This window comes from Tursiops truncatus, chromosome 10 (assembly GCF_011762595.2).
Source record: "Tursiops truncatus isolate mTurTru1 chromosome 10, mTurTru1.mat.Y, whole genome shotgun sequence".
Taxonomy (NCBI): Eukaryota; Metazoa; Chordata; class Mammalia; order Artiodactyla; family Delphinidae; genus Tursiops; species Tursiops truncatus.
In genome coordinates, this window is record NC_047043.1 from 98961189 (window position 1) to 98979241 (window position 18053).

Below are 18053 nucleotides of genomic sequence, written 5' to 3' on the forward strand. Positions count from 1 at the left end.
GCGCCTGCTCTGCCCCAAGCCCTGAGGGGACAGTGGGAACAGGAGAGACGCTGTTCTGCCGTCAAAGAGTTTGCAATCTAGGGGAAAAGCAGTAGGGGTGTAACTGCTGTGACGGGAAAAACACAGGGGCTGTGCAGACCACGGGAAGGAGACCCGGCTTAGCACCAGGGAGGCAACGCCCACACTGAGACAAGAGGGGGAGTGTTCCAGGTGTGGGGACAGCACGTGCAAAGGCCCTGAGGTGGAGGAGGAACCGAGCTGGGTGTGGTTTGCGTGCCGTGGGTGTGTGCACGCATGCCGTGGGTGTGTGCACGCATGCCGCGTGCAGGATTGGAGCATGATGAAGCTGGAGGGTCAGACAGGACCCACCCCACAGGGCCCTGCAGCAGGCTTAAGGGACTTGGGTTTCATCCTGGGGTGGTGGGGAATCACTGAAGGTGCTAAGCAGGGGAGCAAAGTGACCAGGTTATCTGTCTTTAAAAGTTCACTTTGTTGGGAGAACAAACTGGAGATGGCTGGAGTGGGAGACCAGTGAGAAGGCTGTTCCAGTCGTCCAGAACAGGGGAGAGGCCAGGACCCAATGGTGCCATTGTGGGAGAGAGTGCACGGACCAGAGTCGGTAAGGAGTACAAAGTGACTGGACCCCATGCCTGCAGGGTCCAGCCCAACCCCCTGGCGCACCGGAGGCCTTCCTGACTCGGTCTACCCTCTCACATACGTGCCTCCCCAGCTCTGTGTGGAGTTCCTGTCCCAACCCTCGAGGGCTCTAGAGAACGAGGACGAGTCCTTGTCTATCTAGACGGTTGCCTCCATGTGACCTGGGGCAAGTCACTCCACCACCATGGACCTCAATCTCCCCCTCTGCTAAATGCGGACACACGTACCTCTGCACAGGGTTTGTGCAGACCTCCTTCTGTCATGTTTTAGGAAGATTCATTTCTGGGCCTTGCTTCTCCCCTAGACTGAGTGGTACTTATCTCTGTGCCCTGAGCACCCAGCCCAGGGCAGGTGCTCAACAAACAGCAACGCTGATGGTTACTGAACGCTTGCATTATTATTATTTCTATTTTACCAATAAGGGAATTAGGCCAGAAGGATTAAGTAACTCTCCCAAGGCCACCAGATGGTGAGATTTGAGCCCACGTCAGCCTGACTCCAGAACCCTGGCTCTTCCAGCTGCTTCACGCCAATTCCTCCTCTTATGACTGGCCCAGACAGGTAAGTGACTTGCTCAGGTCAAGGAGGGGAGACTGGAGCCCAGATCTCCAGAATCCTGGCCAGGGCTTTGCCCAACCTCAGAGACCCTGGGGCAGCCTCGGAGAGAGGCAAGGACGGCCTATGCCTCTGGAGCCCAGACGAGTCTCCTGGGAGCTCACGGGGTTCCCAGGACCCTGCTCTGGACATGCCTGCAGTGGATGCAGGGACCTCACATTCAGGGGCCTGGTCCCCTGGCTCCTTTCCCCTTCTCCAAACCACTCATTGCATTTTCTGGGTGACATGGCATCTCCATTCTCTGGGCTAAACAGTTAGTGGGTGGCCAGAATGTCCTGCTCCTTGCAAGTGGTCAAACCACTGATGGTGCTGCCAGAAGTCAAGTGGACGCACTGGAATCCCATGAGTCCAAACGTACACCAACATCAACCTTGACCCACCTACGTTATAACTGCGCCCTGGCAGAAGCCGTGAGCTGTCCAGGGCACATGATTTCATTTGACCTGTGACCCTCCAATCACCGGAGGATACTTTGGAACCCTGAATATGTTTCTGTGGGGCACGCAAAGACTTTTTAAACCGTATACAAAAAGTACTAACCATACAGAAAAAAACTGTTAAATTGGACTTCACGTTAGAAGATGAATACGGAAAAATGGAATTTGGTTGTTCTGTGTACTACTCCTAATCTTGTTACTTTTCTATAAATTTTACTTTTCATTTCATTTTATTTTTTGCCATACCACGAGGCATGCGGAATCTTAGTTCCCCAACCAGGGATCGGACCTGTGCCCCTTGCAGTGGAAAGACACAGAACCTTAATCACTGGATCGCCAGGGAAGTCCCATGAATTATTTTAAAATTATTTTAAATTATTTTAAAAAGTCTAAGAATAATTTTAAAAGTAAATAAGATAAGAACAAAATGCTTAGGAATAAATTTAACAAAAGAGGCATAGAACACGTACTCTGAAAACAACAAAACATCACTGAAAGAAACTAAAGAAGACCTACGTAAATGGAAAGTGTCGCATGTTCACAACTTAATATTGTTAACAGGTCAGCACTCCCGAGTTCAAAGACAGATTCACATCAACCCCTATCAAGACCCAAGCTGCCTTTTTTACAGAAATTGACAAGCTGCCCTAAAATTCATACGGAGATGCAATAGCCCAAACAACCTTAAAAAAAGAACAAAGTTGGAAGACTCACACTTCCTGATTTCAAAACTTCCTATGTGGCTATAAGAATCAAGACTGTGTGGTAATGATGGAGGGACAGACATTTATATTAATGGAATAGAAATAAACCCTCACATTTACGGTCAGTTGATTTTTGACAAGGGTGCCAAGAAAATTCAATGGAAGAATAATCTTTTCAACAAATGGTGCTGAGATATTTGAATATCCATATGCAAAAGAATGAATTTGGATTCCTTCTTTAGATCACACACAAAAATTAACTCAAAATCAAAGATTAAAGGTAAGAGCTAATACTATACGGGACTTCCCTGGAGGTCCAGCTGTTAAGACTTCACCTTCCAGTACAAGGTGGGTGGGTTCGATCCCTGGTCGGGGAGCTAAGATCCCACATGCCTTGTGGTCAAAAAACCAAAAAACATAAAACAAGCAGTACTGTAACAAATTCAATAAAGACTTTAAAAATGGTCCACATCAAAAAAATCTTTTAAAAAAAGAGATAATACTATAAAACTCTTTAAAAAATGAGAGTAAATCTTTGTGATTTGGGGCTAGGCAAAACTTTCTTACCTATGACACCAAAAGCACAAGCAAGGAAAGAAAAAATAGATCAATTAGAGTTCATCAAAATTTAAAACTTTTATGCTTCAAAGGATACTATCAAGAGAGTGAAAAGACCACCTACAGAACAGGAGGATATATTTGCAAGTCATGTATCTGATAAGGGACTTGTATACAGAATTACAATAAAAAGACAACCTATTGAAAGATGGGCAAAGGATTTGAAAAGACATTTCTCCGAACAATATATACAAATGACCAAGAAGCACATGAAAGGATGCCTAACATATTAGTCATCAGGGAAATGCAAAATCAAAGCCACAATGAGATACCATTTTGCACCCACCAGGATGGTTATAATTAAAAAGACATATAATAACAAGTGCTGCAAGGAAGTGGAGAAATTGGAAACATCATACTACAATGGTGGGAATGTAAAATGGTGCAGCTAACTTTGAAAAACAGTCTAGGAGTTCCTCAAAAGGTTAAAGAAAGGTTACCATATGGTCCAGCATACACTCCAAAGTATATACACTCCGAAGTATATACCCAAGAGAATGGAAAACGTGTTCATGCAGGAGTTTGCACATGGATGTTCACAGCAGCATTTTCATAACAGTCAAAAAGTGGAAAGAACCCAAATGTCCATCAACTGACGAACGGATAAACAAAAATATGGTATATCCACTCAATGAAATTTTACTTAGCCATGAAAAGGAATGAGTCAATGACACACACTACAACATGGATGAACCTTGAAAACATTAAGGTAGATGACAGAAGCCAGTGTCAAAAGACCAAAAATTGTATGATTCCGTCTATATAAGATGTCCAGAATAGGCAAATCTATAGAGAAAGAACTGCACTGGTGGGTGCCTAGGGCTGAGGGGGGTGATAACTCAGGGGTATGGAGTTTCTTTGGGGTGATGAGAATGTGCTAAAATTGACTGTGGTGATGACTGTATAACTCTGAATATATTAAAAAGTATTGAATTTTATGCTTTAAACAGATGAATTATATGGTTATGAGATTTATATCTGAATTAAGCTGTTGAAAAAACTGAATAGGGAAGCCACAGATTGGGAGACTATTCACAGTACACATATCTGAAAATGGACTCGTGTCCAGGATACTTAAATAGCTCCTACAAATCAAAAAGAAAAAGACAGACAACTCAATTAAAAAATAAGCCTAGGACATTTTTCAAAAGAGGATTTCCAAATGGCTAGTAAACAGAGGAAAGATACTCAATTTCATTAATCATCAGGGAAATGCAAATTGAAATCGCATGAGAAACCACTACACGATCAGCACAATGGCCATGAGTGAAAGGACTGACAGTGTGGGTATGCCGGCCAGTGCATGGAGAAAGCGCTAGTCCTACACATCGCGAGTCGGGGTATATATTGCTTCGACCATGCTGTAAACCTATTTGGCAGCTTCTAATAAAGCCAAATCTATGCTCACCCTATGACCCGACAATTCTACTCCTAGGTAAATATTGAGGAGAAATGAGTTCCCTAGAACATTCATAGCAGCTTCGTAATAGCCTCAACTGGAAACAACCCAAACGATGTTTAACAGGAGGATAGATAGACCAACTGTGGGAGATCCATACGAAAGAACACTGATACACGGAAAACTGGTATGTATCTCACATTACGTTGAGCTAAAAAAAGCCAGAGACAAAAGGAATACACAATTCATGATTCCATTCAGATGAGGTTCAGGAACAGGCTAAACCAACTGAACGTGATGGAAAGTAAAATCGTGGTACCCTCTGGGGGGATGACGTCGACTAGGGCAGGGCACAAGGTACCTTCTGGGATGATGGGGATGGTCTACCTGGGTGGTGGTTACAAGTGCACACACAGGCATGTATTAAAAATTTGACCCCCACCCTTGAGATGTGTGCACTTACCTGTAGGTAAGTTACAAGACATTTTTTAAAAAAGCAAAACAGTTCTCTGAGGCCCCTGGGGGAGTGAGGACACGCAAGAGCTCCCCACTGCTTTCACGCTCCTCCAAACCCCTCGCGGCCTCTCCTGCCCTCACAGCCAAGTCAGTCCGCTTGGCCGGTCGCTGACGGCCCTTCAGGAGCTGGCCGCGCTGGTCTCTGCAGCTGACGCTCATTCCTTTACACCAGTGGGGCTCCAAGCAGAGTGTGCATCCAAATCTCCTGCCCGGCTTATTCAAACCCAGCTTGCTGGACCCCAGCCCCAGAGTTTCCATTCAGCAGGTCGGGCGAGGGGTTGGATAATTTAACATTTCTTCCACGTTCCTTGATGTCGCTGCTGCTGCTGGTCCCGGGGCCACATTTTGAGAACTGCTGCTTTATAAGAATCCTCTTTCCCAGCCTCCGTGTGTTTGTTCTGTGCCTCCAGCATCTGATCCATATCTTGCTCATCTTTCTTTCTTTCTTTAATAGACCTTTATTGGAGTATAATTCCTTCACAATACTGTGTTAGTTTTGGTTATACAAAGCTGCTTTCAAACGTCACCTCCATCATGAGGCCTTCCTGGGTTACTTCCGCAATCAGTCTAAGGGACTCTCAAGTGTCCTAGGGCCTCCAGAAATCCGGGGTCACAGCCTGAAGGGAGCCACCCCGATCTCAGAATGTCTCTGAAGTCTCATATTTTAGCTTAAAAATGAATGCATATTTTACATTATTCTCCAAAATATACCCAATTTAATTAATTTAAAATTTCACATCGAGAGCAAAGCGGAGGCTCTTAATAAATGTGCCGTGTTTATCCCGTGGCCTCAACTATGCCCCAGGCACCTACTGCATACCTGGGGCAGTGTAACCTGTATCCCAGCCTGAAAAGTAATGGCTTTACAAGGTTTTGCATTGTCAGGCTATTTACCTGCTCCGCATGTTTCTATTATCTTCCCTCCAATTAAGCAGAGAGCAGGTTGTGTCTACCCACTTTTGTTTCACCCTTGGATTGACCCGGCTTTGTTCACAACTGTGCTGAACAAAGCAAAATGTTTGCTACTTTCCCACTGGGTTCTCCATTTCAGGTGCAAATTGCAATCACCTGGGGAGCGTTTCCACTGGTTTCCATGACCAGGCTGCACTCCAGACCAATTAAACACAAACCTCTAAGGGTGGAACCCAAGCATCCATAGTTTTTTAAAGCCCCCGGGCCTGTGCGGAGGGAACTTACAGGATCACCTATCTGTGTGTCTCAAATGTTAGTACTGCCTGGAGGGTTCTGAAAACACAGATGGCCAGGCCCCACCCCCAGAGTGTCTGACTTAGCAGATCTGAGGTTCTGAGGTGGGATCTAAGACTATGCATCTCCCACAAGTTCCCAGGTGATGCTGATGCTGCTGGTTCGGGGACCACACTTTGAGAACCACTGATGTAGATGAGTCTTTCTCACACTGTACTCCATGGAGACCCAGGGCCAAGGAAGGTGGAGTCAGAGCCGACTTTGGCCTCCACCTGCCTCTGAACAAAAGTGCCTCCACTTTCATCCACTCTTCATACTGGCATTCTGAGTGAAATTCCTTTGAAAACAAGCTTCCATGGCTAAAAATGTCTGAGTCCCATCAGCCATCTCAGGGTGAGGCATCAAGGAGAAAGAGACTTTCCAAGGTCACACAGCAATTTCTTTTCCTGAACTGAATGAAATATAGAGGGAAGAGCCACACGCCTAGCACAGGAAACTCCTCTACTGAGATGTCCCCAACAGCCACCGAATTCGTACCTCCCCAAATGGGGAGCTCACCAACCCCCCTGGCACTTCAGGGGGAAAGCGAGCACATTTTCTCACACGCAACTGAAATCTGCTTCTCTCTTCTTCTCCCAAAGATCAATGTGCTCTCTGCCAGCAAAGACTGAGAAACAGAACCCCCCCAACCCCCGCCAACTTGATTAAAAAGTATTTCTTAGTGGGCAGGGGCTGCAAAAATAAGTAAGAGACAGCCTCGTTCCTGCCCCTGAAAAACAGCAAATCTTCCTGGCTATACATCAACTTCCCCAGCATGAGGCCGTCTGGGGGCTTAGTCTGGGTTAAACTTGTGGTCCTCCAGCATCGCCCCCTCCCACCAAACCCACCAGACCAACCTTCCCTACAACTCCCTCACTACATCTGCCCTGCTCGAGTCCTCAGGGCTCCCAAATTCCTATGTCTCCTTTTTGAAACACGACACATCCTGGCATTCAGGCTCTGCCTGAAGACCAGCTCTCCAGACTCTTCCTGTACACCCTACACTCCCCAAGCCCTCCCATCTGTACACTTGTTTCTGTGGCTGCTACCTGCCAAAAGGCCTGTTTCTACTTCCTGCCCATCCATGTCCATCTCAACACCTCCTCTTCCAGGAAGCCTTCCTTGACTTCATTCCTCCCACTCACACTGACTCCTCCCTCCTCGGGCTCCTTGCCCCCTTACTGGACTGTTCCACATTTATTTGTCTCCTCCCCCTTCTCAGGGCTCTGGAGTCAAACAGCCCTGGCTCCACTTCTCACTGGCTGTGTGACTTTGGGTAAGTCACTCACCTTCTCTGGGACTCAGTTCTGGATCCATCAAACCATGTGAGAAATATTAACTGAGCACAAACTATATGCAACTAAATGAGCTAACGTATGTAAATTGCTAAGCACACATAGGAGCTCAACAAATGCTCTATGGCTGGGTGAGAAAAGAAGGGACTAGGGGGGCCAAACTGACAGCACACCAATTTAGATGAATAAACTCAGAAAGTCGCCGAAAAGTCCCTCTAGATCCTCTGTTTGCCCCAGTCATGTCAGCACCGAGGCCACAGCCAAATTAAACTCCTACGTGCTGATAAGGAAGGGCTTCTGAATGACTCTCCTCTTTCTCCGAGCAGTCTGAGAAGTCGGGCTGTGTCCTGGGGTGCTCCTTACGCCCCTGACACCCTTTCCAGCGGTTACCACCGCTGAGAAAAGCAGGCGGTGCTGTCAGTGGGAGGGGCACAGGGAGGATCCATGAGCCTCTCCCTGCCCTTCTGTACCATGTCTGCCTAATACCCCTCCCAAAGTCCCTTCACCCCTTCATAAAAGCCTGCCAGTCGGCAGGCTCCCCCCTCCAGGGCACCTCCTTCCTCCCAGGATCCCTGAGAGCCCTCTCCTGACACTGCACCCTCCCTCGGGGAAATCTGAGCCTCTCCTGGAGCTTCAGTTAACTTCTCTACACTTGACCGCTTCTGGTGCACATCCTGCACCCAGCTGACCACTAGCACGTCCTTCCCCAAGACCCCCTCCCTCGACTTAACCCATCATCTGCCCCCAAGCCTAGCCTGACCCCCTCCAGCACTTGCTGTCTTAGTGAGTCAGCAAGTCAGCAAGCCAGAAATCTGGGGTCAGCCTGGAGCCTGCCCTCCCCCTCCCACACTCGACGGCCCACCAGTCCCAGGCACACAGTCCTCAAATCTGCCTGCAGCACCGCAGCCCACTCTCACTCTTGCTAGAATCACCCAACGGCCTCCCACGGACCTTCAGCGGATCAAACCCAAACCCCAAGCATGCCTCGCGGGCTCTCCGGGCTCTGCCCCGGCTGTGCTGGCCTCAGCGCTCACCGCTCTCTTACTCACAACGCTCCAGCCAGGCTGAACTTCTTTCCGTTCCCAATCACACCATTCTCCAGCTGGCCTCTGGGCCTTTGTACATGCTGATCCCTTTGCCAGGTGCAAGCCTTCCTCACTGCTCCCCACCCAGCTAACTCATCCCCATCCTTCAAGTCTCAGCTTAGACACGTTTCCTCTGGGAATCCTTCTTGGACCCCCAGAGGCCTGGGGCGGGTACCTCCCCTGAGCCCCTGCAGCCTTTGGGTGCCCCCCACCACTGTATTAATATTGTTTCCTTCATGCCCACTTCCCTCCTGGACTGTCAGTTCCTGGAGGGCAGGGCCCTCCCGCTTGTCATTCCTCCATAAGTCCCCCGTACCCACCCCACAGGAGGTTGCTCAGGAAATAATTTTGATTGAAGAAATGGTAAGAACTGACCCCGCCATCATTTATTCATCAGGCATTTACTGAGCACTGACAGCATCCCAGGCATCACAAACCACTGGGGATGAGATCTGACAAGAGCTTTGCCCTCAAGCAGCTCCAAGTCTAGTGAGAGAGGCAGACAATAAGCAAGCACCTAAAAGCCCTGAAATGCACGAAGCGAAGCAGACAGAACTGAAGGGAGACATGGAGGACTCAACACCCACAGGTGGAGACTTCAACATCCCACTCTCCGGGATGGACGGAAGACGAGACAGAGAATCACAGGGTGCAGCAGACTTGAAGAGCGCTACCATCACCCTGACCTCAGTGACATCTACAGAACACCCCCCACACACATCCTTTTCAAGTACACACGGAACATTCTCCAGGATATACTATATGTCAGGCCATAAAACAAGTCTCAATAAATTTAAAAGGGAAACGGGGGAAATTCACAAGTATGTGGACACTAAATAATTTTAAATAACCCATGGGTCAAAGAAGAAAGCACAAAGGGAATCAGAAAGTATGTGAAAGTGAATGAAAATAAAAACACAATATAACAAGTAAACAAACAGATAAATTCGATCATTTCAGATAGTAAAAGATGCAGTAAAGAAAAGAAAATGAAGCAGGAGGGAGCACAGAAGACAGGAGAGCTGCGGTTCCCTGCCCTCTCTGCATCCCCACCCTTGTCACGGCCTCATCGCAGGGGAGAGCACATCCCTGTCCCTTGCCTCTGGGCCTGGCCATGACACTTGCTCTGTCCAGAGCCACGTGGGAAAAAGCAACGATGCGCCAGTTGTGAGCGTGAATTTTAGGAGCCCTCTGGTGTTTCTACTTGCTCTCCTACCATCACTCTGGGAATAGCCTCCCCCGAAGAACCTGCTGTACCTTCAGACTGGGCCCCAGAATAAACACACAAGAAATACAGCTGCTGACTTGAACCCAACTTTGACCGCATGACTCCCAGTTGACCCAGTTTCCCTTGCAACTAGGAGTGCCAAATGAGATGAAAGCAGAAGTTGTCCAGCGAGGCTTTCAGGAAATTGGTCTCAAGTAGACTAACTCAGCCAGGAGCATAACCTTTTGATTCCCCCCATTTCCTTCTTCCTGCCTGGGACATAGATGTGATGGCTAGAATACAGCAGCCATCCTGTATTCATGATACTCCTCCCACTGAATGGTGAAGACTATGTTCCCTCCCCTTGAGCGAAGGTGGACTTTTGTGACTGTCTCAACTAACAGAGTGTGGTAGTAGTGGTGCTACTTTTATGACCTGGCTTTGTCCAAGGCTACATCATAGAAATGTCACGTACTTCCTCCTGGCTCCCTCTTGGGACACTCATTCTTGGAATCTAACCACCATGCTGTGAGGAAGCCAAAACCTGCCCAGGCAGAGAGACTACCAGTAAGTGTTCTGGCCGCCAGCCCAGCTGGGGTCCCAGACAATAGCCAGCACCGAGCAGCAGCTGCTGGTGTGAAGACACCTCTGGTTGATTCCAGCCCCTGGTCATCAAGTCACTCCTTGATTTTAGTCTTCTCCAGACATCATGGAGGACAGACACACTCTCCCCACCTTGCCCTGTCCAAATTCCTGGCCCGGAAAATCTGTGAACATCATAACATGGTTGTTTTATGCCACTAAGTTTTGGGCACCACCTTTGAGAAGCTGACACTTGAACTGAGACCAGAATGAGAAGGAAGAACTTGGCTGTGAGAAGAGCAGGGGCAGGACATGCCAGTGGAGGAAAGGACAAGTGCAAAACCCATGCAATGTGACTGCGTTTGTAGCACCTGAAGGACAACAAGAAGGCCAGTGAGGCTGGGGTGCAGGAAGGAGAAAGTGGTCAGAGGAAAGGGCGCAGACGTGGATGAGGATCAGATCGCATAGGGCCTCTTGGGTGAGGAACCTCCTCCTGGGGTCTCAGATGGCGACAGCTTCCACAGTCACCTCTCCCAGTCAGCAGACTGGCTTATGCACAGGCCTACAATGCTTCGGCCCAAAGGAGGGACCCATGGTAGGAATTTTCTGCAACTGCTAGTGACACGGAGCAGGACCCTATGGTCCTTGCCCACCCCCTACCCCACGTCCTCAGTCTGCCTTTTGTCTGTGGAAAAATTTTGGCCAAAGAATAAGTTTAATCAGAGAAATGAGAAAATGCAGAAACAAATGAAAACAGTCAAAGGAGACCAAATAATAATAGTTTAGTCATTAAACATAGTCAAGGACCTTTAGTTCCTTAAGGGCTATAGATAATATCCTGAGCCATATCCTGTGAGCTGTCTTATAGATACTAAAATGCCCACCAGGTGGAAGAAGTGAATTACATCATGACCAGGCTGTAGCCATGACATAAGCTGCCACAATTCCGAAAACTGGCCTCAAAGAGATGGAAACAAACCGAACCTGGAACTGAAGATTAACTGTACCTAATACAATCAAGATGCTGCTGGTCAGACCACTGAAGACCAATTTCAAGATGACTGTCAGAGCTGACTGTGCTGTTTCTGCGTGTAGCCCCCTCCCTGTGTCTATAAAAGCTCTTGCCCCCGACTGTCAGTGGTGGGTAGTCGGCCTTTGGATAGGCGTCCGCACTGTGCCACTGCCCACCCCAGTTGCCAGCATCCAAAATAAAGCAAACTTTCCACCAACGCGGCCTCTTAATTGGCTTTTGAGTGGCGAGCAGCCAGACCGCACTTTTGGTTACACTAGGAGAGGGATTTGTTTTAGATGACAAAACAAGAGAATTAAAGGTGTCTAGGGGCCACACCAGTTTAAAATCTCCAATGACTCATTATATGCAAGGAAAAGCAGGAGGCTTCTAGCTTGGCATTTTAGGTACATCTCAGTTTGGTCCTAACCTTGGTTTTGGACCCATCACTTGACCCACTTGGAAACCTGCCTTTCCAAACGTATCCATGTTCTAACGACGTGTGATGGTGCCCTGTTCTCCACACATATCACGTTCCTTTAGGCCTGTGAGTGTTCTTATGCTGACGACCTGCCCTCCTCTACCACCTTGGCCTGGTGGCTCCCTCAAAGTCCATGTCAGTGGCACCTCTTCCGCCAACTTTCCTGGATACCCCAAAGGGGAATAAGCCTCTCTGCCCCCCATGCTCGTGCAGACTTTTGCACAAATTATACTTACCACAGAGTAGCACAACTGTTCACATATATAGTTCTCCTCCCCACCTCCAACCTTTCCCTCAACAGAAAAAGGAGACCTACTCAAGGGCAGGTTGGGGGCCTTTTCCCTCTTTGGGGATCCAAGGCCTATCTCAGTGTCTACGGTGTTGTAAACATCCTGTGATGTTCTGTCCAGAAGGAACGGGTAAGTCAGATAGATAGATGGATGGATGGATGAACGGATGAACGGACAAATGGATGAATGGGTGGACAGGGAGTTTGATGAATGACTGGCTGGCTGGATGGGTGGATGGACATATCATTAGGTGCATGGACAGATGGAAGGACAGATGAGTGGGTGAAAGCCTGGCTAGATGAGTGGATGAGAGATTGATCATACACACAGGTGGGCAGGTGGATGAATACATTTATGACTGGGTTCAAGGAAGGATAGAGCAAGTCTTTAAACCAGAAGTCAGCAAAATTTCCTGTAAAGACATGATAAGTATTTCAGGCTTTGTGAGCCACATATGGTCTCAGTCATATACTCTTCTTTGCCTTTTTTTTCACAAGTGTTTAAAATATGTAAAATCCATTCTTAGTTAATAGGCTGTAGAAAAACAAGATCTTGACCATGAGAATGCACTTCTGGATGACCAGAAATTTTATGAATCCCTGAGGTAGCGCTATCTACCATTTGACAAACACAAAGTTGAATCCCTAACACAGAAGGCCAGAGGCCATCTCTGTCGCCCTCTCAACAAAAGCACGATGGAGTCGAGGACTGTTCTAGCTGGGGAGGTTTAAAATGCACAGCTGGACCCTTCCCACCACCGGACAGCCTTGGAATTTCAAAAGCAGCGGATCTCCACAGAGAAATTCTGAGAGTACCTGCCAACCTTAGCAATCAGACACAGACCCAGGGAGGGGAGTGGTGGAGAACGTCCCAAAGTCTGTGGTCTCCTTTGGACTAGTGTCCCTGGCTAGGACTTGGAGTCACATTGGGGCATTTCTGCCACTTCTATCCCCATAAGCACTAACATCACAATGTAGCTCCAGGCCACAATTTCCCACAACTAGCTTCTGAGTTGCGATTTTTTTTTTTATGGGCTCTTTTTTTCCCCTCCTCAGGATATTATTATGGATTACCAGCGGCTTCAGCATCTTTCCAACTGGCAGGAAGCAGTGCAAACAGAGATGGAAGTTTCCCAGTTAGAACCCTCTTAACAAAGTCATAAAACAAAAAGGCGCAGCCCCTCTGTCAAGCTGCCAGCTCAGAAGCAAGGGAGAAGCATTACAAAAGGGAGAGTGATGCTTCCTGCCGTGCTGGGGCCACTGCGCTTCACACCTGAGGGCTTTTGGGTTTAATCACCCACACAAAGTTCTCAGCCTGAAGGGCAAAAATGAGGGGCTGGGAGTGCAGGGCCAGAGCAGTGCTCTAGCCCCCCTCTCCCGGGGACCTGGGTGCCTCTGTTCACATGGCAACACGACACCAGGGTGATGTCACCGAGAGGGACCTCAGCAGGATTCGACCAAAGACCTGGCTTGGTGCTGGTGCTCCGCTGCCGGCAGGAAGGCCCCTGCCCCGAAGAGCTCCAAAGGCAGAGGGGACACGTGACTAACACAGGACGGCAGCGCAGCAGGAGTCAGGAGACCTGGGGCTTCCTCCTGGCTCAGCCACCGAGGGGCACTGGCCTTTGCATCACCACCGACAAAACGCTCAGCATGGACATTCCCAGTTCTGACATTCTTGGAAAGACACAAAGACGAATCAAAGCAGCACGGGACCAGGTGCCAGCCTACGAGGAGACTGCAGATGGCTAAGACAGCCCAGCCGAGCAGGGAGCGGTCACGAGGGCCTTTATGGGACAGATGCCCTCACTTCCCACATCTTTGCTGCACCCTCTTCCCTTGCCCTTCCTATGACTCAGCCCCAAAGTCACCCCCTCCGGGAAGCCTGCCTACATTCCCTGAGGTTGTCAGTCACTCCCCTTTGCTCTGGATAATTACTCATTCACCAATCTGTCTCCTTCGCTGGCCAGATTGCCCCTGCAGAAGGGACCTGTCTGATCCGACTTTCCATCCCCAGCTCTTGTCACACAGCAAGTGTCCAAAAAACGTTCACTGAACTGAATTGAACTGACTGCACAGGGAGACCTTCCAGGCAGTCTGGCAGGTTGTGAAGGGTGGCAGTGCCAGAAATCCAGGCAGTCCCCAGTCTGGCCTCTTTTCCTCTGAAAATCCAGAGGATTCCCCTGACCCCACCGGCTCAGGTGTTATTGTCCCAATACCAAGGTGACTGAGAAAGTCTCTTGATACCCCAGCTGCCTGGTCCTTGTGCAAACACACCACCTTCTCCACATAGACCTAAACATACAATGAGCGCACACACCTGTACACACACACACGCACATGCATGTCCCCACCCCACACACCTGAACTTGCACACACACAGCTATGACCCAGAACTACATCTGTCCTCCTTCTGTCTTCTTCAATGAGAGGGTCGAGGAGACCACAAACATCCTTCCAGAAACCTCAGCACGTCCCCTATGTACCCTCCACTCAGGCAGAGGGTAGCTCCATGGAAAGAGTGTGCTCTTCGCCCCCTGAAGCACACGAAGCAGGAGACAGACTTCCCTGAAAAGCTTCGGTGCACAGGTGCCTCTGCTTGTGGAAAGCACCTCTGTCTCCTCATTGCTTTTCTGCCCCTTATATCACAGCCTTGTAAAAGGGCGATTCGTTTTGGACAATTAAAGTGATTAACTCACCAGATGTAGGTGCTGGAGCATCTCCACGTATCTGCAGGGGGAAAGAGGTTTGAGTGTGCATTAATTCTCATTCTGTAGAAGCCGGGGAGGGGTGATGTTCTGTTAACAAGCTCAAGGCCACAGGCAGCTGCTTGGGGACTCACGCTTTCTCTGAAGACAGCAGTTCCTGTGCTATGACGTGGGCTCTGGACTGTCCGTCCACCTGTGGGAGGAAACAGAGCCATCAGGAGGGACGGTACCCATGGGGGCAGTAGAAGGGGAATCCCAGCTCCACAAGCTTCAGTCAGGTTTATAGAAGGACCATCACGCTGCCGGAGGTGAATTCCACAGGCTTCTCAGGCCACCCCGGCACTCACTACCTGTGTGATCTTCAGCCTCGCCGCACCCCGGCTGCCTCATCTGTAATGTGGACATTAACAGCATCTAGTGCTCAGCCCAGTGCCTGCTGCGGCCTGCATGCTCGGCCGCCCTCACACCCACGCAGACTCTGCCCACAGCCCGGCAGGTTTTGAACAACCTGCGTTTCTCTGTGCCAAGCGAGCTCTCCTTGCTTTTTTACATGCTGTCACCTCAGTGTACTCTTCCTTTCTCTGCCTGGCCACCTCCCAGTTATCCTTGGAGACTTAGCCATGATGTCTATCACTTCCTCCGAGGAGCACTCCTGATCCCCTCCCCGAACAGGCGGGATTAGGTGTCTTTTCTGGGCAGCCCCCTCTCAGGACACCGATTACATCTCCCCCTGCAGGCAGGCACCGGGAAGTGCACCTCTGCAGGACAGTGCCCAGCCTGGGGTTGGTCCTCTTTTGTTACTGAAAGAATGAACGAGGGAATGAATGAATGAATGAATGTTCATACCACTTGGGAAGCACTGACTCTCCTGGCTAACCTCAGAAGGTGAGCCATTTAACCCATCTGAACCCCAGCCTCCGCACCTGTGAGATTCGACAATAACTGAGATTTTGTCTATAAACAGGAAGGATGAGTGGGGGCCGAGGCAGAGGCCCGGGCCTTCTGCCACGAGCAACCCTTGTGGCCCCAAACCTGCCGGATATCAGACACACCGCGGTGTATCCGGAAGAGCAGAGACACTATGGGGCAGTGACAGGACAGATGGGGAAAGACACTGGGCCTGTGCAGGCGAGGCTGGGCGGGGTGGCCGCCGCGGAGAAAAGGGCACTGACGGGACGCATGGCTCCTGGTTTCCGGTCTCCTGCCACCTTCCCGTGCAACCCTGCATAAGTCACTTTCCGAGGTCGGGCCTTAGCTTCCCAGGTGTGAGTAGAGTGACCTCTGAAGGCCGTTCTCTGCTGAACCTGTGTGTTATTAAACTTGAGATGCGATGATCTACTCCAGTGGCCAGAAACGCACTGCCTCTTGAGGGAGCAGCTGCATGGGGCTGTGGCTAAGAGCACGGACTCCGGAAACCAGGCAGTCTGGGCTCAAATCCTGCTTCTCCCTTGTACTAGTTAAACAAGTCACTTAACCTTTCTGTACCTCAATTTCCTTACCTGTAAAATGGGCACAGCAGTATAATGGTATCTCACACACACGCATATTGTGAAGATTACATGAGTGTGTATATATACAGATAGAGACCTCTCTGTATCTGTATCCATATATGCATCTCACACTTGGAACAGTGTCTGGCACACAGTAAACAGTACACAGCTATCCGCTATCATTATGCTTGTGCTTTTTGTACCCTGAGGAACAGAACCAGGTGCCCAGGGATGGAATAAGAACAAATAATTTACAGGGTCAAGTAGGGAAAGGCCTCAACTGCAGAGTAGAGGCTGAGCCACTCCTCTGATAGCAGTTGAGGCAGAGGAAGGCAAATGGACCGTGGAATCAAGCACACCTAAGTACCAATCCTGGCTCCAGCATCGTGTAATTGTGTCACGGCTGGCAAACCATGACCTCTGAGCCTCAGCTTTTTCACCTGAAATACATGCAGAATGACCAACCCGGTCTCACACACTGCTGTCTGGGATGATGCACTCTTAACTCAGGCTTTGCATTTGCTGTTCCCTCTGCCTGTGATGCTCTTGCCCAGATCTTCTTCTCATTCTTTTTTTTTTTTGGCGGCACGCGGGCCTCTCACTCTTGTGGCCTCTCCCGTTGCGGAGCACAGGCTCCGGACGTGCAGGCTCAGCGGCCATGGCTCATGGGCCCAGCCGCTCCGCGGCATGTGGGATCTTCCCGGACCGGGGCACGAACCCACGTCCCCTGCATCCGCAGGCGGACTCTCAACCACTGCGCCAGCAGGGAAGCCCCTTCTTCTCATTCTTACTTTCTGACGTTTTCAGGTCTCTGCTCAAAAGTCACATCCTCAACGTGGCCATCCATGACCACCCGACCCAGAGAACTCCCAGAGTCAGTCTTACTCCGGGGTTCTCAGCCTTGGCACCACTGACATTTTGGGCCACACAGCTTTCGCTGCAAGGGCTGTCCCACATGCTTCACGACTGTTAACAGCATCTATGGCCTCTACCCGCTGGATGACAGCTGTAGCCCCACTCCAAGTTGTGACAACTGAATGTGTCTCCAGACATTGCCAAATGTCCCCTGGGGGGCAAGAGCTCACCTTGGATGAGAACCTCTGCTCGAACCCTGTTTCTTGCTGTACTTTTCTTTATAGCAGTCACACTACCTAATGTTACCCTTGTACACGGGAGATGTTCAAGAAACGTTTGAATAAACGGATGGAATTGAGATACAGTGCCCAGCACATAGTAGGTGCTCAATAAACGAGTTCCCTTCCCTAGCTGGTGTGTCCCTAATAGCTTCTTGGCTAAGAGCACAGTGTTTTGGAGATTTCAGTCTCTCCAAGGCCACCCAAATTCAGCAAAACTTGGGCCTACGGTCAGTCTTCCTCCTGCCTCTCACTGCCGCCTCTGTGGTGGGTGATGCTGTTACACCATCCACAGAGCAGGAGGGAAACTTGTGAGGCCTGCAGAGGCCTCCAGCCTCACCTGGCCTCTCACCCTCCCACGGGTACCGCATCATGACTCCCGGTCTGCCTTGTGCATCCACAGGGCTAGCGTGGGGCTCTGCAGGCAAGAGCAGCTCACTTCCCAAGCAGGGGTTCCTGCAGAGTACCACACGCAAAAAGACTTCGTAAAGAAAACCCTCACAACGGAAACGTATTCTGCCAGGACAGGCCTCAACAGTTAAGAAAACCCTGTGGTCAAGCTCCCGTAAAGAGAATTACTTTGTAG

The 18053-nt window shown here is 49.5% G+C and overlaps 1 protein-coding gene across 14 annotated transcripts in view; it reads right to left on the minus strand.

Moving 5' to 3' along the window:
* Nucleotides 1-18053, minus strand: part of FGD5 (FYVE, RhoGEF and PH domain containing 5) — a 137965-nt gene that overhangs the window by 35619 nt on the left and 84293 nt on the right. For all 14 annotated transcript variants that reach the window (XM_073787742.1, XM_073787743.1, XM_073787746.1 and 11 more), the window contains 2 exons: nt 14979-15037; nt 14836-14866 (listed from right to left, as the gene is read on the minus strand). In XM_073787742.1, the coding sequence (XP_073643843.1) occupies nt 14836-14866; nt 14979-15037 (90 nt within the window). The remainder of the gene's footprint in view (nt 1-14835; nt 14867-14978; nt 15038-18053) is intronic.